Source organism: Erpetoichthys calabaricus, chromosome 3 (genome assembly GCF_900747795.2).
Source record: "Erpetoichthys calabaricus chromosome 3, fErpCal1.3, whole genome shotgun sequence".
NCBI lineage: Eukaryota > Metazoa > Chordata > Cladistia > Polypteriformes > Polypteridae > Erpetoichthys > Erpetoichthys calabaricus.
Genome location: NC_041396.2, coordinates 31,704,664 through 31,726,642, shown reverse-complemented (window position 1 = coordinate 31,726,642; position 21,979 = coordinate 31,704,664). Strand labels below are relative to the sequence as shown.

General features: G+C 37.9%; 1 protein-coding gene across 1 annotated transcript in view; it reads left to right on the top strand.

Moving 5' to 3' along the window:
- The window catches only part of sars1 (seryl-tRNA synthetase 1), a 28,589-nt gene extending 7,976 nt beyond the window's left edge, over positions 1-20,613 (top strand). Inside the window, exons 2-11 of the mRNA XM_028796554.2 lie at positions 1,513-1,583; positions 4,159-4,239; positions 4,495-4,653; positions 8,538-8,681; positions 8,772-8,927; positions 9,009-9,230; positions 12,183-12,312; positions 13,807-13,964; positions 14,100-14,229; positions 20,183-20,613. Of these exons, the coding sequence (XP_028652387.1) occupies positions 1,513-1,583; positions 4,159-4,239; positions 4,495-4,653; positions 8,538-8,681; positions 8,772-8,927; positions 9,009-9,230; positions 12,183-12,312; positions 13,807-13,964; positions 14,100-14,229; positions 20,183-20,334 (1,403 nt within the window). The 3' untranslated portion in view covers positions 20,335-20,613. The remainder of the gene's footprint in view (positions 1-1,512; positions 1,584-4,158; positions 4,240-4,494; positions 4,654-8,537; positions 8,682-8,771; positions 8,928-9,008; positions 9,231-12,182; positions 12,313-13,806; positions 13,965-14,099; positions 14,230-20,182) is intronic.
- Positions 20,614-21,979: the final 1,366 nt, after the last annotated feature.

Sequence of the window (21,979 nt, the reverse complement as noted above, 5' to 3'; positions counted from 1 at the left end):
GATTTGAACTCACAGCCTTAATCACAGCGTCACATTGCCTGCAATCGCCATACTGCATTCAGTTAAGTTGATGGTTTAATTCCTTTTTAATTCTTAGTAACACCAGTGGAGCGGTTCTTAACCTTTTTCTAAATGCTTTCCCTTTTTAGCATGTATGAACTCTGAAGATGACCCTCCATTAGCCCGGTTTGGCATCAGGGTTTACCCTCCACATGCTCTACTTCATTGTGTCTTTGTGTCCATCATTAGTGTATGAAGCTCTTTTCAAAGAGCAAAGAACCTAATCAGTGGAAGGAAATGTGGAACTTCATATATCTTCTTTCACTTCTTTATTACTAGTTTTTTTAATGAACAATAACGCGGTATGCAAACTGCATATCCATAGAAAAATGTCCCATTGTCAGTTTATTTAATCAACATGAATATAGTTAAAGAAGAAAAATCCTGGATGATCTGAGTGCTTACAACCCGATTTTGACTTTTTTTTTTCTCTTTTCAGTAAAGCTCTGAATAGTTGCATTGAAATGAAAGTAAAAAGCTAAATTTGGGCTTAAAGCACCCAAATCACCCAGGATTCTTCTTATTCCTTTCATATCATTTGCCCTAGTTTTATTGTCAGGATTTCTTTTTAATTTGACTTACTGGTGATGTCATTCAGTGGCATTTTGGAATGAATTCAAAGGGGATTTTAGCAGCCTGCTTTTAAAGTGCTTCACCTTACTAGACCAATAGCAGTGTGAAATCACCTCTGTCACCCTTGGTAAGGAAATCTTAAGAACCTGAATTTTAATAATGATGTAGGGTGCAGAGCAGTTTTCAATGGACCCTCTTCATACACGACAGGTGGAAAAAAAAACCTCGTTCTCTATTTGCTAATGATATTCCAAGCATTTTTCTAGCACTTCAAATGTATGTTCAGACTCACAGCTTTGTACTAAAGAAATCCACATGTGGTCGGGTATTTGAAATCTGCATGAGATGTGGTTTCATTTTGGAAAAGTCTTTATCATTCATTTGAGGATGGAGTGTTTTTGTTTCTCTGAGAGGAAGAAAACATATTTCTGTCATTGATAAACATTTACATACTACCCTAATTAATATCTTAAGATCACAGTAACAAATTTTGGATTGAAATTTTATATGTTTATGCTTCTAGAGATTACATATTGTGGCATCGGGGTAGTTTTCAAATTTGAGCTCCAAGACTAGCTGAAGATTCCATTCCAAAAATACAAAAAGCATGTTTAAGGTAAAAACAGTTTTGAGAACACAAGTCACTGAATGTGTTTTACTGTTCAGAAGATGGAAAAATCACTATTTTGGTCAAAGAAAAAAATTATTTGATAATTGATTAAATATTTAATTAATAAAAATAAATTATTGGCAGGTCTATTGATCATGAAATTCAGCAAGTAAATAAGAGCCTCGCCCAACTTTTCTGAGGTGTTGGCAGTACTCCTTGTAGTGAGTCACCAATTGTTTTTTTTTTGTTTTTTTTTTTTCATTCTTCAGGCAGATTCCGAGCCGATAACCTGAACAAAATGAAAAACCTCTGCAGCAAGACAATAGGCGAGAAGATGAAGGTATGAGATACTTGATCTGACACAACAGGCTTTGTGAATGAAAGTTGGCCCACCCAGATGTGACAGAATTCATCCAGCACTGGCGTGGATGGGTGTGTGATCCAGCAGATTGAATAACAGATGTAAAACTCTGTGAGGAGACTTGGACACGGCACTAGTGTATGCCGACATGTTAAGCAGCTCAGATTTCAAGCACACTGACATTGTATAATGCCACTTTGTGGGTACCCAGTATGGATGGGCCTAGTTTATAAGAGCTTGCAATTGTTGGTTCAGTTTTCACCACTCTGCCACTGAGTGATTATAAGCAAGTTAATACAAACAATAAATATTTATTTTATGTATTTGCAAGGGGTGTTGTCTGGCATGCAGTCTAGGTTCAAAATGATTAGTTCAGTCCCTGCCAGTGACTCATTCTGTGACTAAAGCAAGTCACTCAACCTGTTTGGCCTTTAAATTGTATAAAATAAAATGAAACTTGGTTCTGTACTCAATGTTCAGCCATACATAGAACACACTATAGTTAAATATGCTCCATGCACTTAATAATTTAACTTGTAATTTTTTATAGATCACACTTATTTCATTCAAAATTTATCCAGGGCAAGATCACACTTGTGAGCATTGCCATTCTAGCCCCACAATCACATAATTTTGGACAAAAATATTTTAAAAGTTATCAGAGAGCCTTAGTGTTAACACTTACTCCTAACCCATTAACAGATGGGCTTAACCTGGATAGGGACAAATTGATTAATTAATTTTAATAGTTGATACCTCACAACTATCCATCCATCCATCCATCCATTTTCGAACCCGTTGAATCCGAACACAGGGTCATGGGGGTCTGCTGGAGCCAATCCCAGCCAACACAGGTAGCACATTGGATTATCTTGCTTAACTGAAAGAATCCCAACCACCTTTTATAACTCGGTGGGTAATTAATGTTCTGTGTTATTTGATATTGGAAACTTTTTTTTAGGCTCTTGTCTGTCTCCTCTCTTTCTCCTTCTTTGTTAGGGTTTTCTAGATTGATTTTGAGGTAATTTATTGTACAAGGTCTGCAAATTTTATCTGCTTGATTGTATACTATGTTACTTTCTTGAAATAAAGTTAACATAAAAAATATATATATATATATATATAATCAATCAAATGAAGGTGGTTCACGAACAGTTTCATGAACAGTCTTTGCCAGAGGATCTGTGAGTGCCTTGTCTGCCAGTACTCTCACAGTAGAAATTTGTTAACAATTGTAATCATATAGGTTGGTTGTTGTCATTCTTCCATTTTCTGACCCACTAATCTAGTTCAGAATCACAAGAACCATTTCAGCACCATGAAGCCCAAGGTAGGAATTAACCCTAGATGGGGTGCCAGTCCATTATAGGGCAAACTCCCACACACATTCAGTCATACCAGACTAATTTACAGTGACAGTTGCTAACCTTATGTGCACATCTTTTGTGTATGGGGACCAGACTTCTGGCAGGAAAATGCACAGGGGCCAGTCCTGAATATGAACCAAGTTTTGTAGAGCTAGGAAGCAGTAACATTAAGCAGTGTGCTACTGTGTTGTAATAAAGGCATCAGATGAATGAATGAATAAATTAATAAATACATGTTGTGACAAGAAGAGACCCAAGACATTGCAAAGGTTTGGGGCAACCACCCATATGATGTGTTCCTGGCTGCAAAAGTAAAAGGTTTGGTAGCGAGTAATGTTTACAAGACAGAGTCCAAAACAGAACTGCCCTCCAGGGGAAGGGAGTGAGGTTTTATAGGAAGTCTGGGGGAAGTGATGTCGTCCTCTGAGCTGGAAGTGACGTCGTCCTCGGGGCCGGAAGTGACATGTCCCGAGTCAAGTCAGTGGTTCCTGGTGGGATTTCCCTGGAAAGGTCGGCAGGGAACTTAGAAAGAGCATTAGTGCACCCCGCCACCCCTGGGCGGATGTGTTACCATTATTCTCCAAGCCCTTCAGCTGCCTCCTATTCACACGTGTGAGGCAATGTATATGCTTTTTGCGGAAAGAAAAATTGGAAGATGAGTTGCTTTAAAATTCATCTTCAAAAAGAAAAAATATTCATTGAGTGTTAAAAGGTAAACTGTTTCTTTGTCTTTTGTTTAGTTGCTTGATATATTTGTAGAAGTGATAAATAAATTAGAGTAGTAAATGCCTTGAAATCACAAATATATCCTCATTGTTTTGCCGTCACATCAGAAGTGGTTATCATTATGACATGCTGAAAGAAAGCAGATCATGTATCCATTTCTCCCAGTATACATCACAGTATTCCATTTGACTTGCATAAATTGAAAAAAGGTAAAAAAAAATTAGTTGTCACCATTTATTCAGTAATTGCATGTGATATGGTGGAGAATGCTAGCACTGCCAGTATTGATAAGTGACGGAATTGCTACTCAACTGACAGAACAGATGTATGATGTTTGATTTATGCTGCCAGACCAAGTGCCTATCTCAGAACAGAAACATAGACAATTCTGATGGTTGTACTCTTTTTTTTTTTTTTTAATGGTCTAGATACTAAACTTTATATTTTTGTGTCCCTTTCAGAAAAAGGAGCCTGCTGGTGAGGATGATGCCCTTCCTGAGAATGCCCAAAATGTGGATGAACTGACAGCAGAGATCCTGTCTGTAAGTCTCTCTCTATCTAAGTTGATTGTTGACTGATGGTTTACTGTGGGTGTGAAAGAATTTGTGATCACTATATGCATTGCTGCTTGAGGTGCAAAATTCCTTTGTCCTTGCTATGTGTCCTTAGGTTCCATTGGATAACAATCTTTCATTAATGGGACAGTGTTCTAAAATATGTTCCTAAGCATCAAAAGCATGTTTTGTAATAAGTCATCTGTATAATTTCATGTGGGTTTTTTTTTTCCCTCCTCTCAGGGCTTAACGGTGACACAGATTAAGAAGATTCGTATTTTGATAGATGCAGCAATATCAGAGGTGGATGCTGAGAGGATAAAGCTGGAGGGAGAACGGTTTGAGCACCTGAGAGAGATTGGCAACCTTCTTCATCCGTCTGTTCCCATCAGCAACGATGAGGTGAGACAGGACAGCTGGCATCCTTTCCTGCTCCTAAACTCTGCTTCTAAATACAGAGGGAGGTTTTGCCACACTGGTAAAGCATCTAGTTGGAACAGAAGCAGAGTGTAAAGGGACAAGGAATGGATTTGGAACTGGACTGATTGATAGATAATACAAGAACAAAACCAGGGTATATTACAGCACCCAAGGTTCGTTCCAGGCTGATGTTGAAAGAATAGAAATGGTGGAGCTATACTCGGGGAAGTGAAAAGGAATCTGTGGTAAACAGGTTTATGGTTGTGACAGGCTGCACTGAAAGGAACCATACTAATACTACTGCATCAGTAAAGTGGGTGGCATCCATGTTTTGAATGCATGTATCCAGTTTGGGATTTCAGAAAAAAAACAACCTGTCCCAGCAAAACTGAGGACAAAACAGGAGATATGCTCACAATACTTAGGGGTTAATTTGGGGTCGCCATTCACTCTAACTTGCACATCTTTGGCATGTGGGATGAAGCTAACACAAATGGAGGAACTGTATGTTCCACTAAGAATTAATTCTCAAAATCAATAGGTCGAGCAGCATTAAGCACAGTTCCACCTGTCACCCACTGCAAAAGCATATGGCATTGTCAGTCAGATGATTTTGCTTTTTCATGTGGCAGAGCTCCTTATTAAAGGTGAGGGAATATACCATTGATACCCCCAGGAAAAAATTTTCAAGCATTCTGTTTTATTGGTAGTTCCAAAGCAAAATACTGCTACATCCCTATAGATGACCAACTTCTGAACTCAGCAAGAGTTTTCACCTACATCCTACAAGTGGTTTTCTTGCTTCATCCTGACTGGCCAGAGTTGTATGATTTGTAAATCTGGACTAAACTGCAAAATAAAAAATGAGAAAGAAAGCGAATTATGACAGGATGCTTTTGACTTGCTTCACATGAATTTTATCAGTATTTGAGACACAATATTCAAGATGTTTTCCTAGTGTATGTAAAATTAATAAGTAATTTGAAATGCATATCCATATACTGTATATTCAATAAATAATATGTTTTTAATATGATACATTCTAATTTCCTTTGTTGGTTGACAGCCCTGTTATTGACCTATAGGCTCACCTCGCAAGTACTTTCCCAGAGATAAAATGGTTTAAAAGGTGTAATAGATTGAAACATTTGTGTTAACTTTTTTAGATAAGAGACTGAGTAATACATAATGTATTATAAAACTGAATTACTGTTCTTAAAATAATGCATAAAAATCATGTTTACTTATTCAGTCCTTAGTAGTAGTAGTAGTAGTAGTGGTAATGGTAATGGTAATAGTTGTTGTAGTCATACTGTCACATGTACAGAGTAAGTGAAATTGTTGCTTGCTTGTCCATTCAACATGTAAAACTCCTTTCTCCAGCACCATGATTAATAAAAGTTAAGAATAGTATTTGTGTATGTACATACACAAATCATCCACAACATTAAAACCACCTGCCTAATATAGTGTCAATCCCCTTGTGCCACTCAAATTGCTCTGATTTAGTGCTGGGCGGTAGGACCAAAATTCTATATCACGGTATTTTTCAAAATTATACCAGTTTCACGGTAATCAATGGTATTTTTTTCCCATGCATGAGTGGATGTTAACCACATTTTCCACTGCAATTACTGCAGTAGACTGGCTAAGAATAACTTATTCCACTGTCATGAGAATTGTACATTATACAAAAAAAACATTTTAATGTGCACACAAGTATTAATACAGGTTTGCATGGCCCCATAAAGTGATAGTTTTCAAGGGGGTGGCACTAATGAAGAGAAGGAATCACAGTGCATGACAGTTGCAGTCAAAATATAGAGCCTTTGTATTGAACAAATTTTGCAAACAACTTAAACTATAATTTTGACAACATATTTTCAACAATCCAAAGAGGCATTTAGACTTAGTAAAATATCCAGAGGTGCTTGTCAAAAGTTGCATTGCACTGAACATTTCTGAGAAAAGGAATAAATAGTAAATATTTTTGTAAACCAACTACGCTTTCTGTTAATGTCAATCTCTGTCCACTGACACGTTAGCTATATGGATTGTAATGGTGTTGGTTATCTTGATCCACCGCTTGTTTTTTTTGTCGTAGGCAGTACCTCCATCAAACGTGTCTACAAGTGATGTTTGACTTGAGTGTCCTGTAGCTTTTTCAGTTTTACCTGAGAAAGTGGAGGGTGCCAATCTTAGTTCCATACATTCATGGTACTCCAAAGCATGTTTGCGGCTAAGGTGGTGCAGCAAATTGCTCGTGTTGCTGCCTACGGCGACCACTTTAGCTTGACACCATTTGCAGTAAATAGTTGTTTGGTCCACATCCGACCTTTTAAAACCAAAGTATCTCAAGACTTCAGACGTGGCTCCTTTTTTCAGCAAAAGTTCTTCTGTGTCATCGGGTTCAGCTTTATCGTCTGCTACAGCTTCAGTTTCGGAATGTTCTCTGTCCATTTTCACTGCTCAATACCTCCACTAACGCATGTACTCCGTTGCATGCGTGTTAAGTGGTGTAGCAGTGAAAAAGGTCTCCCCTTAAACAGTTTCCCGCTGCGCCACATTCCAAACGTTGTTTAGGCTATTTAAACCGGTGTTGCGGTATAAGAAAAATCCATATCATAACAAAAATAAAAAACGGTTTTCAGTATAAACCGGTATACCTCCCAGCACTACTCTGATCCATCAAGGTGTAGACTCCACAAGAACTCTAAAGGTGTCCTGTGGTATCTGACACCAAGATGTTAGCAGTAGACCCTTTAAGTCTTACAAGTTGATTCCATAGATCGGACAGAGATCCTTGATCAGACTGAGATCTAGTGAATTTGGATTCCAAGTCAACACCTTGAACTAAATGTCATTTTCCTCAAACCACTCCTAAACAATTTTTGGTGTGTCGCAGGATGCATTATCCTGCCGAAAGAGGCCATCAAGGAATACCGTTGCCATAAAGAAGTGTACATGGTCTGCAACAACTTTTATGTAGGTGGTACATCCACATAAATGCCAGGAGCCAAGGTATCCCAGCAGAACATTGCCCAGAGTATCACACCAAGCTTGCCTTTTTACCATAGTGAATCCTGCAGCAATCTCTTCCCTAGGTAAACAACACACCCACATTCAGCTGTCTACAAAATCTAAAAGAAAACATGATTCATTGGACCAGGCCTCCTCCTTCTATTGCTCCTTAGTCTAGTTCTGACACACACGTGCCCATTTTAGGCGCTTTCGGCAGTGGACAACGGTCAGCCTGGGCAGTCTGCAGCTATGCGGCCCTGTATGAAGCAAGCTGTGATGCACTGTGTGTTCTGACACCTTTCTCTCATGGCCAGCAATAAGATTTTCAGCAGTTTGTGCTGCAGTAGCTTTTCTTTGGGTATAGGACCAGATGGGCTAGACTTTGCACCCCACGTGCGTCAATTGGGTACCTACCAGTTGTTCTTCCTTGGACCACTCTTGGTAGGCACTGACCCCTGCATACTGGAAACATCCCACAAAACCTGCCATTTTGGGGAAGCTGTGACCCAGTCGTCTAGCCATCACAATGTACCCCTTGTCAAAGTTGCTCAGATCCTTACGCTTGCCCATTTTTCCTGCTTAAAATACATTATCTTCAAAACCTGACTGTTCACTTGCTGCCTATTACATCCCACCCCTTGACAAGTACCATTGTAAGGTGATAATCAATATTATTCGCTTCATTTGTCAGTCGTTTTATTGTGGTTGATTGATGTAAGTGCTAAATCTAATTTTTCTTGGGTACAATACCGAATCTATGATGTTTCAAGATATGATGGTATTGTGGTATCCCCAACTCCTCATCACCACCAGCTTTTAACCAGTTGTTGTGGTTTTCTTTGCAGGATGCAGATAATAAAGTTGAGAGGACCTGGGGAGACTGTACGGTGCAGAAGAAGTACTCACATGTTGATATCGTTGTAATGGTAGATGGGTATGAAGGAGAAAAAGCTGCTATAGTGGCAGGGAGCAGAGGCTACTTCCTAAAGGTAAATGACTGTTTAAGCGACGTCACTCACAGTCCTGTAACCCAAGGAATCAAACTCTTATCCTGCTACTGCCTGATTTTCTGTCTGCAGGGACCACTGGTTTTCCTGGAGCAAGCACTGATCAGCTATGCCCTGAGGGTTCTGCACTTGCGTGGCTACACACCAATCTATACACCTTTTTTCATGAGAAAGGAGGTCATGCAAGAGGTGGCACAGCTCAGCCAGTTTGACGAAGAACTGTACAAGGTAAGTTTGTAATTAGGGGAAAATGTTTGCTCACCCCGAGCAATGGAACAGCATTGCTTATTTTCTCTGTTGACTCTTCAGGTTATTGGCAAGGGAAGTGAGAAATCAGATGACAGTAGCATTGACGAGAAGTACTTAATTGCCACCTCAGAACAGCCCATTGCTGCCTACCTCAGAGATGAGTGGCTGAAGCCTGAAGACCTACCCATCAAATTTGCTGGTATCTCCACTTGCTTCCGTCAGGAAGTAGGCTCTCACGGCCGTGATACCAGAGGCATCTTTCGTGTGCACCAGTTTGAGAAGGTGAGCTTGTCATTTTTTTATTATTTGATTTTCTAAATAACATGACTGATAATTAATAACTCGCTTGCATGTAAAATACATGTCCAAGGTGTAGAGTGTCGGTGTTTTTTTTTACTTTCTCATATACATAGTATAGAGAAAGTATAGGAATTGTGAAAAAATTTAACCTTGAGATTTTGATGAATCTTGACGTTTTAGACCTTCTTGAGTTCGAAAATGTCATTTTTGAAGTTATGTCTGTGTGTAAACACAATAACTGGACACGTTTTGACCTCAATCAATGAGATTTTGTACACCTGCTTTATATCCTATCAACTTTTGGGCCACTTCCAATAACCGGAAGTAGTACTTTAATTAACTGAATACTTTTGCGAATTTTTAAAACTATGGTTATAATTACAGATAGATGATTCAAATTTTGTATAGATATTTATAGTGATAAAAAGCAAACAGATATGAAATTTGAGAAAAATTACTTAACCTGAAGTAGTATTTTAGTTAAACAACCAAATGAATTTTTTGTATCATGGAAATATAAATGTGTGCATGATATGAAAAACTGTATTCAGTATAACGCATATTCTTTCAATAACTATTATTAATTTTATTTTAATTTATACATCATCAGTTTAACAATAACGTGTAGACATTGAACATGCCATGTAAATATAAAGATGTAATGGGAACAATAAGATGCTACGTCCCCATTGTGTTCCTGGTAATACATTTAAGTTTAAGTTCCGCCATCATTATCATAATTAAATGTAGCTAAATGCAGTTTTACCTATAGTAATTTATTGCAACAAATATTATATACCCTAAGTTCTTGTCTATAAGCCGCGGCTTATCTAAGGAAAAAAGTTGTGAAAATGAAAAAATAGAATATCGGCTTATACATAAGTCCGGCTTATACAGTAATCCCCTCCTCCATCGCGGGGGTTGCGTTCCAGAGCCACCCACGAAATAAGAAAATCCGCGAAGTAGAAACCATATGTTTATATGGTTATTTTTATATTGTCATGCTTGGGTCACAGATTTGCGCAGAAACACAGGAGGTTGTAGAAAGACAGGAACGTTATTCAAACACTGTAAACAAACATTTGTCTCTTTTTCAAAAGTTTAAACTGTGCTCCATGACAAGACAGAGATGACAGTTCTGTCTCACAATTAAAAGAATGCAAACATATCTTCCTCTTCAAAGGAGTGTGTGTCAGGAGCACAGAATGTCACATAGATAGAGAAAACAATCTCTAGCAAACAAATCAATGGTGCTGTTTGGCTTTTAAGTATGCGAAGCACCGCGGCACAAAGCTGTTGAAGGCGGCAGCTCACACCCCCTCCGTCAAGAGCAGAGAGAGAGAGAGAGAGAGACACAGAGTTTGTTTTTCAGTCAAAAATCAATACGTGCCCTTCCAGCTTTTAAGTATGCGAAGAGCTGTGCAGCATGTCGTTTCAGGAAGCAGCTGCACAAAAGATAGCAACGTGAAGATAATCTTTCAGCATTTTTAGACGAGCGTCTAGGTGTGCGAACAGCCCCCCTGCTCAATCCCCATACGTCAGGGTCACAGATAGTCAGTGCAAGAGAGAGAGAAAAGTAAGCTGGGTAGCTTCTCAGCCATCTGCCAATAGCGTCCCTTGTATGAAATCAACTGCGCAAACCAACTGAGGAAGCATGTACCAGAAATTAAAAGACCCATTGTCCGCAGAAATCCGCGAACCAGCAAAAAATCCGCGATATATATTTAAATATGCTTACATATAAAATCACAATTTAAATGACCGCTACGCGCGCGTGTTGACTCGGCAACGCCCACAGCAGAAAGAACGCGCTCCGGCCGCTCCAACCGCGCCATGCGGGGAGTGAGAGAGACGCCAATATCTCACACTCTCTCCCCCCTTAAAGAAATTAAATGGGTGCGAGTGAGACCGCTGACCTCCCTCCCTTCTATTAGTTATAGGTTATAGTACGTTCGGCTTATCCATGAGTCCGGTTTATCTAGGATAAGATTTTATTTTAAAAATTCGTATGATTTTTGGTCTCCGGCTTATACACCAGTCCGGCTTATAGACAAGAACCTAGGGTAATACTAACACTTTTTATGTTTTTAGGTGACTATAACTCTTTTTACTTTGCATGTAATCTAGGTAATGCATATGTAATCATGAAAAAATTCCACCACCGTTTTCGACCTCCCTAGTGCAAAAATATCATTTTAATATAAAGTTTGATTATATAGAGATAAAAGATTGTGTATCAATACTATCAAGTAGTTATGATGAAACAAAGAGATATGATATTTGAGAAATATTGCACAACTGGAAGTGGTTGTGATGACCTTTTCCCCTATCTCCGTATACGAGAAAGTCGAGGGGACCACACTCCTGATTATTTAGTTTTATTTTATTTATTTATTTTGATAGCTTGTCGCAATGGCAGATTGTCTTCAGACCAGAGCAACGCAGAATTTTATGGCACTCATATCAAATGCCAAAGATCACATTATTGGAATCTTTAATATAAATATTTCTAGAACGATCCCATGATACCCACTTTAGCTACACTGGGTACTAACATACTTCTACTCTTTGGCTGTACACCTGCATCAAGTCACCCCAATTTTCCCCATTACTTTTCCAACAGTCCTAGTTGTAGTTTTTAAATTGCATCATCTGTAGCACCATAATAAATTGAGTTTGCCCCAGCTGTACTGCAGCTAGGTTTTCCAACTTCCTTTTAGTGTGAAAATCATAAAATAAATGTGAAGTGGAGCTGACATTTTTTAAAGTTCTTTGTTTTAGTGACTTTTATGTTTTGTACATTGAATGTCAAGTACTACCGTATATAATATGTATCGGTAAGGTTTGAAACTAGGAGTTGTTTTCATCATCGTGATTCATTATACATAGCATAAATTGAAGCACTTGACCCAAGTTGTTCTTCCTCTCTTCCAGATTGAGCAGTTTGTTTATGCCTCCCCCCATGATAATAAGTCTTGGGAAATGTTTGATGAGATGATTGCTACTGCTGAGGAGTTTTACCAGTCTCTGGGCATTCCATATCGCATTGTGAACATTGTGTCTGGTATGTGCTTAATTTTGTGTTTGGGAAATTGTGGAAAGTGTTGGGAACGCCCCATAATTTAAGAACCTTTCTGTCTGTTAGTGCCATTGTTCCAAAATCCTGTGGTATATTAACACTCACACCGGAGTGAAAATATTCAAAGGATGCATTGTACTGGGTGTGGTTGCAGATTTGCTGAGGAAATTTCTATGCATTATAGAAGACTGTAAATGGTGTTTGGGTGTTGTAGATTTTTATACTAACCTTACTAATGATAAGCAGAATTGGAGGGCAGCAAGGAACAAATCTTGATTAACTTGACAAAAGTGTCATTGAAAGGCTAGTAAAGATACACAAATTTGAACTAATTAGTCTGACCTATCAAGAAAAAAAACAATAAAACCAAACAGGTTTTATTTTTGAACATAATCTCTGTGATCACTAATAAACTTCACAAAGCTTTTCTACACACCTCACATAAAATATTTTGTCTTGCTTGTGTGACCATTCTCTATCTTAACGTCTTCATCGTCAGCACAGCGTGTCCTATGGATGTAGCTTTTCAAATTGGTGAACTGGTGGTAGGCCTGTTGAGCCCTGATCTGGCAAAAAGGATGGACAATGCACCTGTCTGAGTGCAATGTCTGATCCGTGAAACTTTGCAATGAATGCATTGTGAGTAAGGATGTTGTCAAGAAGCAGAAGGTACATTGTTCATCGCAGCTTTTCCCTTAGTAACTGCAGAAAATGGCAAACCTAACAAATGTAATGTTGACAAGTTGTATGGGCCTTTTGAGACATGTAATCAATATGGACAACATTCTGAACATCATAACAAACTGTGGAAATGATCTTGAGTGCATTAGTTTGGACCTTGATTCTTTTTGTAAAATTTCTGCCAGTCCAAATTTATCAGCTAAAAATTCTCTTTAAAATCTTGGATGTGGTGGTGCTTCGTTTCGGGAGTCAACATTCTGGGCATCTTGTAACATGCATAGACATTGCACTTCATTTAGTTGTATATGAAGAGTGGATTCAGATTACCCATAACTAATCACCAGAGTGTCTGCTACCTCACACACCATCACTATTTGAATCTTCATTATGATTTGTTCCATGGTGAGAACATTTTTTTCTTGTTGTTAGCTTAAAATCCTGAGCAGGGTTGTTGGGGGCTGGAGCCTATTCCAGCAAGCACCTGGCACGAGGCACGAACAATTCCTGCACAAAGGTAACAGTCCATCACAGGGTGAAGACAACACATTACGACTAATTCAGCAGTGCCATTCCACATATCCTGAATGTCTTTGGACTGTGAGAGAAAACCCGTGCAGACACTGAGAGAACATGCAAACTCCATGCAGGGATGTAAACCCTGTCCTCCTTACTGCAATTGTTTCTTGTAATTAAATGCATTTATAATGTATTGTGCAGTTCAATTTCTACGGAACATTGTATGGCTGAACCAATAAAATCTATGCTCAGTTTCTAATATTTTCCCCTTTTGTCTTTCAGGGTCTCTCAATCATGCTGCAAGTAAGAAGCTGGACTTGGAGGCATGGTTCCCAGCCTCTGGTGCATTCCGTGAGTTAGTGTCTTGTTCAAATTGCACAGACTACCAGGCCCGCCGCCTTCGAATCCGCTATGGGCAGACTAAGAAGATGATGGACAAGGTAATGTCAGTTTGATTGGCCAATTTGGTAAACCTGTGCACCCTAAGTGTCATTTTGACTATGTGTATGTTGTGTCACCCCTCATACACAGGGAGAGATATCAGTGTAACAGTTTTACTATTTTTTCTTGGACAGGTTGAGTACGTCCACATGCTCAATGCTACCATGTGTGCAACTACACGAACTATCTGTGCCATTTTGGAGAACTACCAGACAGAAGAGGGAGTAGTCATACCAGAAGTCCTTCGTGAATTCATGCCTGCAGGTAAATTACCAATGTATAGAATCTTGACGCGTCTTGAGGAGTTGACTAAGAGGTTAGTTGAAATTGCTAGCAGTCAGCAATGTAGAATTGACTCGGAGGATCTTCTGGTTAATATTTTCAGGTATTGGAACAGTAATACAAATTGAATATTCTATATTATATAATAATATAATATTATTAATATTACTATATTATGTGAATTTCCCCTTGGGATTAATAAAGTATCTATCTATCTATCTATCTATCTATCTATCTATCTATCTATCTATCTATCTATCTATCTATCTATCTATCTATCTATCTAGTATCACATGGGCCTATATGTATTTTTACAGAATCTCCCATCTCTGCTCATTACAGCCTATAATTGCTATGTTTAGGGCACTAACAGTTCCGCTCAATTAAGGTAATTTTTACAAATTAGTAATTACATAATGAGTTCTCATAAAGACAAGGGCAGGTAAACAAATTAGTTCCAAACTCATTAACACAAATGGAACCCAATAAATGAAGAAAACAAAAGCACCATTCTTTGAGAAAATAAATCTATGAGGGTTCACAGCCAGTTGTAACAGAGAAAGACAAAGACAGACACGGTCACAATCCTGAAGACCTTGGCCAACTGGCCGTCCTCCTCCTCCTCCTGGACATTCTGTAGTAGAGGCTGTGCTGGCCATCTAATCTGATGACAGAACCTTTACATTCAATGAGTCCAAGGCTCCCAGTGTCTTGGGTGTCTTTCCATGGGCAGAAAATAACAAGGAAGTACAGCTGTGGAACCAAGTGCCACAACAGGACACCAAGAAGTGAAACAGAGTAGAGAAGGGTTAGTAGTAGTTCATAATTATTGCAGTTCCTTTGTTTTTATACAAATGACTAACAAACAGAGACACAATATACACAGCTAAATTAGTACCTCTAGTCAGGCTATGCTGCACTAAAGTAATGAGTCTTCAGTCTGGATTAAAAAGTTGAGACTGAAGTGGCATCTTTTATGTAGGGGTGGGCGGTATGACCAAAATTCTATATCATGGTATTTTTCTAAATTATCCCGGTTTCACGGTATTCGACGGTATTTTTTCCCCATGCATGAGTGGATGTTAACCACATTTTCCACTGCAATTACTGGCTAAGAATAACGTATTCCACTGTCAAGAGTATTGTACATTGTACAAAAAAAACATTTTAATGTGCACACAAGTATTAATACAGGTTTGCATTGCCCCATAAAGTGATTTCAAGGGGGTGGCACTAATGGAGAAGGTATCACATTGAATGACAGATGCAGTCAAAATATAGAACCTTTTTATTGAACAAATTTTGCAAAAACAAACTATAATTTTGACAACATATTTTCAACCATACAAAGAGGCATTTAGACTTAGTAAAATATCCAGAAGTGCTTGTCAAAAGTTGTATTGCACCGAATATGTCTTAGAAAAGGAATAAATAGTAAATATTTTTTGTAAACCAACTACACTTTCTGTTAATGTTAACAATCTCTGTCCACTGACACGTTAAAGTGACTTTTTAAACAACTTTATCATCATTAAACTGCATAATATTTAAACTAATAAAAATAAAATAAATAATAGTATTATTACTGATAGTTGCACTATTACTTCAAGACTTCAGGCCCAGGTGCATTACACAGTATTCACCAAATTAAAATAAAATAAAACAAATGCAACTTGGTGATGACATCTTTACCAACTGAACCATCATTTAGGCAAACTGCATTAATATGGACCTTGCTTCAAGCTAAGCTGTACAGGGAAGAAAAAAACAAACTATATGTCAAGAATAAAGTCAACATTTCCACTTTATTCTCGCCGTTTATGTCGAGGTTAAAGTCGACATTTCCACTTTATTCTCGCCGTTTATGTTGAGATTAAAGTCGACATTTCCACTTTATTCTCATAGTTTACTTCATAATTAAAGTAGAATGTCGTAAACTAAACTTCTTCCTAAAATCAATGTTTAGTTTACTAGATTTTGTCAAACCCCGTCATAAATTAATGCAGCACATTAAATGCTTTGTGTTGCGTTCCCCGACCCAGTGGTTAATCACTACGCTTCTTAAACTGACTTCCTCCGCACTAAGAGGAGACAGCAATCACAATACAGAATCCATTCACTTCATGATATTCCTGCTTTCTTAAAATTTAGAATGCCAAGATAAATACTTGATATCATTTTCATGATGAAATGCATTAAAGCAGGTATTACACATGCACGGTAGTGAGGCGATAGTGCTGCTCCCTCGCAGTAAGGGGTCCCCAGGTGTATGTTCAGTGTAGAGAACTTTATGGCAGGTGTGACGAGGCTCCAAAAAACTGGATGTATGAATGGCTATCGCACAGGTTTAACTTAAATATTGTGTAAATGTTGGGTTTGTGATCTGGTGGTCGGAAACACTAACACAGAATTCAATCCATGTTCTTCTGAGCGGGCTATCTTTATTGCATGCATGCTGTCTCTATCTGACGTACCAAAACCCCAGTTCCTATCCTTCCTTTTTCTTTCACCACATAACCAATCACCAGACGATAAACGTCTTTGTGAAATTTAAACTACTTATAAACTTAGCCCACGGAGTGTTCAGAACTTTAAAAATATCTTCGTTATACATGTTTAATTATGCCATCCATTCAGAGTTGCGCCCATCTCTGAACGAGTCGCCAGCACATCGCAGGATGAATATAAGCAAAACATACACTAGCAGGGTCAATATAGCACAACAAAACCCCACATCCTACATGACTTTGAAAGGAAACTGAAGCGTCGAGTAAACCCACCAGAAAAACATGCAAATGCAAGGCAGGCACGCCGCCGTGCCCCCATATGATTAATGCATGCTTTAATGCATTTCACCATGAAAATTATATTAAGTATTTATCTTAGCATTCTAAATGTTCAAAGAGCAGGAAGATCATGAAGTGAATGTATTCTGTGCGGCGATCGCTGCCGGTGCCTCCTCTTAGTGCAAGAAAAAGTCAGTTTAAGAATCTCGGAGAACACTTAACACAAAGTATTTGATGTGCTATATAACTTATGACGGGGTTTGAGAAAATCTAGTAAATTAAATATTAATTTTATGATGAAGTTTAGTTTACGATGTTCTACTTTAATGACAAATTACGAGAATAAAGTCAACATGTCGACTTTAATCTTGACATAAACGGCGAGACTAAAGTAGAAATGTCGAGAATAAAGTCATCATGTCGACTTTATTCTCGTCATAAGCGTCAAGATTAAAGTGGAAATGTCGAGAATGAAGTCAACATGTCGTCACACTATTACACAGTACCCAGGTACATTACACTGTATTGAAAACAAATAAAACAAGTAGAACTTGGCTTGCAGTATTATCCAGTAGTATAGAAACTGTATTTACACATCTGACCTTTTAAAACTAAAGTATCTCCAGGCGACGGACGTGACTCCTTTTTTTCGGCAAAAGTTCTTCTGTTCATCATGTTCAACTTTATCGTCGGCTTCAGTTTCGGAATGTTCTCTGTCCATTTTCACCACGCAATACCTACGCTACCGCTACCTATTTGGTGGTGTAGCAGTGAAAAAGAGCCCCCGTGCAACAAATCTGTGTTTAGCGGTGTAGCAGTGAAAAAGGTCCCCACTTGAACAGTTTCCCGTTGCGCCACATTCCGAACGTCGTTTAGGCAATTTAAACCGGTGTTGCGGTATAAGAAAAATCCATATAAAAAAAATAAAAAACGGTTTTTGGTATGAACCGGTATACCGCCCAGCACTACTTTTTATGTAAGCAAGCAGATTGTTCTACAGGTTTAGGTCCCATGTAACTAAAAGCTCGACCTTAAATTTTTATTTTTTTTTTTTTTTTTTTTTTTTTTTAATATTTTTATTTTATTAATTTTCATTATATTCATTCCATACAAACAGATCAATTTATAACCCAACAAATTTGAAAACAAATCAAACCCCACCCCTGAGAAGGAGAGCTTAGCTAAAGGAAAATTTCTTTAAGCTTTTTAATAAGGCAACATTAGACAAAAGAAGGGGAGAAGTAAATATCTATATAAACAAGAGATGGAGAAGGGAGTTAAATGCAATAATAGTTAATTCTCTTATTCTAAAATAATATTGATTAATTCCTGCCAAGTTTTGAAAAAATTTTGTACAGATCCTCTAACTGAAAATTTGATTTTTTCCAATTTCAAATAATATAAAACATCAGTTTCCCACTGACTTATAAGAGGAGAATTAGGATTCTTCCAATTTAACAAAATAAGTCTGCGTGCCAAGAGTGTAGTGAATGCAATCACCGTTTGTTTGTCCTTCTCCAATTCAAGTCCATCTGGAAGGACACCAAACACAGCTGTTAGTGGGTTAGGAGGGATTGTGATACTAAGGCTGTCTGAGAGGCACTTAAAAATTTGTGTCCAAAATGATGTTAGTTTGGTGCAGGCCCAGAACATGTGACCCAGTGAGGCAGGAGCTTGGTTGCAGCGCTCGCAGGTTGGATCCTGGCCTGGAAACATTTTGGACAGTTTTAAGCGAGACAGATGAGCTCGATATATAATTTTTAGTTGAATAATTCTATGCTTTGCGCATATAGAACTCGAGTGAATTCTCTGCTTTGCTACCTTCCACTCCTTTTCTGATATATTGATTAAGAGATCTTCTTCCCAATGTCCTCTTGGATCTTTGAAAGGTAGGGACTCTAATAAGATTTTATATATTGCGGAAATAGTGTTTGTTTCCTCGGAATTGAGCAGTATTTTTTCCAGCATTGTGGAGGGTGCAAGGTGGGGGAAATCGGGCAATTTCTGTTTAACAAAATTTCTAATTTGAAGATAGTAAAAGAAATGTGTAGCTGGGAGGTTAAATTTTGAACGTAATTGTTCAAAAGATGTAAATATGTTGTCTATATAAAGATCTCTGAGCATTTTAATCCCAAAACTTTTCCAGGTATTAAAAACTGGATATACTTGCGAAGGTTGAAAGAGGTGGTTCTCTTGCAGAGGTGCCACTGATAAAAGATTTTCCATCTTAAAATGCTTCCTAATTTGGTTCCATATTCTGAGTGAGTAAAGCACAATTGGGTTATTAGTATATTTGCGATAACTTTCATTTATTGGAGAGCAGAGCAGGGAGTATAAAGAAGTACTACAGGATTTTACTTCTATTGCGGACCAAGCCTGTGTATGTTCATTTATTTGTGTCCAGGTTTTTATGGCTTGTATGTTTGCTGCCCAGTAATAAAACTGAAAATTAGGTAAAGCCATGCCACCTTCTGCCTGAGGTCTTTGTAGGGTCGCTCTTCGGATACGTGGGTGTTTTGAGTTCCAAATGAATGAGGTTATTATTGAATCTAACTGTTTAAAAAACTGTTACTTTTATTAATCCTTGGAATCTTTAATAGGCCTGTAACTTGAAATGTAAATGCAGGCTCTGATTTGCAACTAATAATAAATTCAGATAAATAGGCAGAGCCTTGATCACTTAAGGCATTATATTTAAGAAGGTGGGTTTTGAAATCATCTCTTAATTTTAACTGGAAGCCAGTGTAAAGACTTAAGAATCAGAGTTATGTGTTTGTACTTTATAGCTCTTGTAATGATTCTTGCATCATCATTTTAAATTAACTAAAAGCTGCATTAAGAACAATTTAAACAGCAAGTGAATAACTTATTGCATTTGTCAATTCTGCTGGAGATAAATGCATGACTTGATTTCTCAGTATCCACCATATTTAGAAAAGACTTAATTTTCCAACATTGTTAAACTGAAAAACATTTTTTCATAATTTTGAAAGGAGTGTTTTAAAGGCGTACTGGTATCAAAGATAATGCCTAAGTTGCTTCCTGATTTAACAAAACTAATACATAGACCAACAATATAAATGCATTGAATCCTGCTCACTGGTTACATCTTGATAAATGCTTATAAAACTTTTATTTTCCTCTAACAGGAATGAAAGAGATCTTAAAGTTTGTGAAACCAGCACCAATCGAGCAAGAGATGACAAAAAAGCAGAAGAAACAGCAAGATGGTGGTAAAAAGAAGAGCACTGACTCCATCCTGCAGGGCCAGCTGGAGAACATGTCTGTCAACGACTCCTAACAAGCTCTGCAACCCACAGCAGCATAGGAAACTTCAGCCTTATCAGGGACTTGCTTTATAGTAGTTCTGCGGTCAAGGGATCAATCTGGGTCTAGTGCACCATCAAAATACAGTGTGACCGCTGCTGGGAATGGGTGGGCACTGTGGCTTGTAAACTTTGCTTTAATTTAATTGTACATGTTGTTGCCCCTGGCCTTGGTGCACTTATCAAAGACGATTGTCGATCAGTTATATAACGTATTGCATCCGAAAAACAATAAATTTAATGATAGAGAACAATATCGAGACTGTTGTGCATAAGACTACTCCAGATCAAATAGTGCTGTTAATGGGTGTTATATAAATGAGCATGGGTTATGTTATTCATTATTCTTTGATGCCTGTTAGCTTTCACCACCAATATTTATTAACTTATTAACCTCCATAGCATTGCGTGTACTCCCAGAAAAAACAGCCAAAAATATTAATTTTGATGGAACAAAAATACTATTAAGTGTAACAGAACAATATAAATACCAAAACGTTAACATAAATACTGTAGGAAAGGTATATCTAGTGTCCACTGCTGTACTGATGCAGATTTAGTACATGTTTTTTCTGTGATATGTTTTGAAACAGTCACCAGTGCACAGACAGAAGTTACAGTTGGGGCAGTAGTAGTGTGTTTCTTTGTGCAATTTTCTTACATTTTTTTCTGCCGCTTGCACATGAGAGGGTAGAATGTCGGTGCCTGATCCGTACGATGGACATGCCCATTGTGTTATTGTAGGCTACTACAGCGCAAGGCTTAGTGACTGCCACATTTCCCCTGACATGAATGTTGCCAGTTGCTTCATTGTGAGCAGAGCTTTCAGAGCTAATGTCTTTCTTATCCTACCACTTGATTGCAATAATTTTGCCTTTTAGCTATATAGATACTGCAGCTTGACACAACTGAAGTCACCAGGCATATCACAGAAGTTCAGTTGTAACTTTGTCAGCTTCTGATGATTAGTTCACATTGACATCACAATTGCCTGATTCAACTAATGGTTCAATTTTAGTTTGTTCTAGAACTCGACTTACATCTTTTTGTTTACACACCATTGTGTATTGTGGCGGAAGGATCCACCCCAACAATGAATATTGATGAGTTACCATGTGATGGGTAAATATACGGTAATAGAAATATTCATGTTTTTTTGTTTTTTTTAACATACTAGGGGGTTCTACCCCTTGCTCGCTTTGCTCGCCAACCCCCAAGGCCAGGCGCTGGGTGCCCACTATCTCACGGCTGAGTTGCACAAAAGGCTGAGAGAAAGCAATTGTATTTAAAGAGATGGTATAATGGAAGAGTATATGGGGTGCAGGAGGAAAACCGTTTGGTCCTTAGTGATTATAGATAGAAAATCAGTTACTTGAGTATTTCACTACAACTGTCTATTTTAAATACCAATGAATAATAAAACGAAGTTAAAACGTAGAAGTAAAACGTAATAAATAGTAAATAAAAAAATTAATTACATGAATGCCTTGTCAAAAACTATATTATGACATACTTTATCCACTAACTTACATTCTATAAACGTTGCTTTTTGCATACCTGTATACATATTGTTTTGGGATATTTTTCTCTTTCTCGTATATTGAATGATTCTCTTTCTTC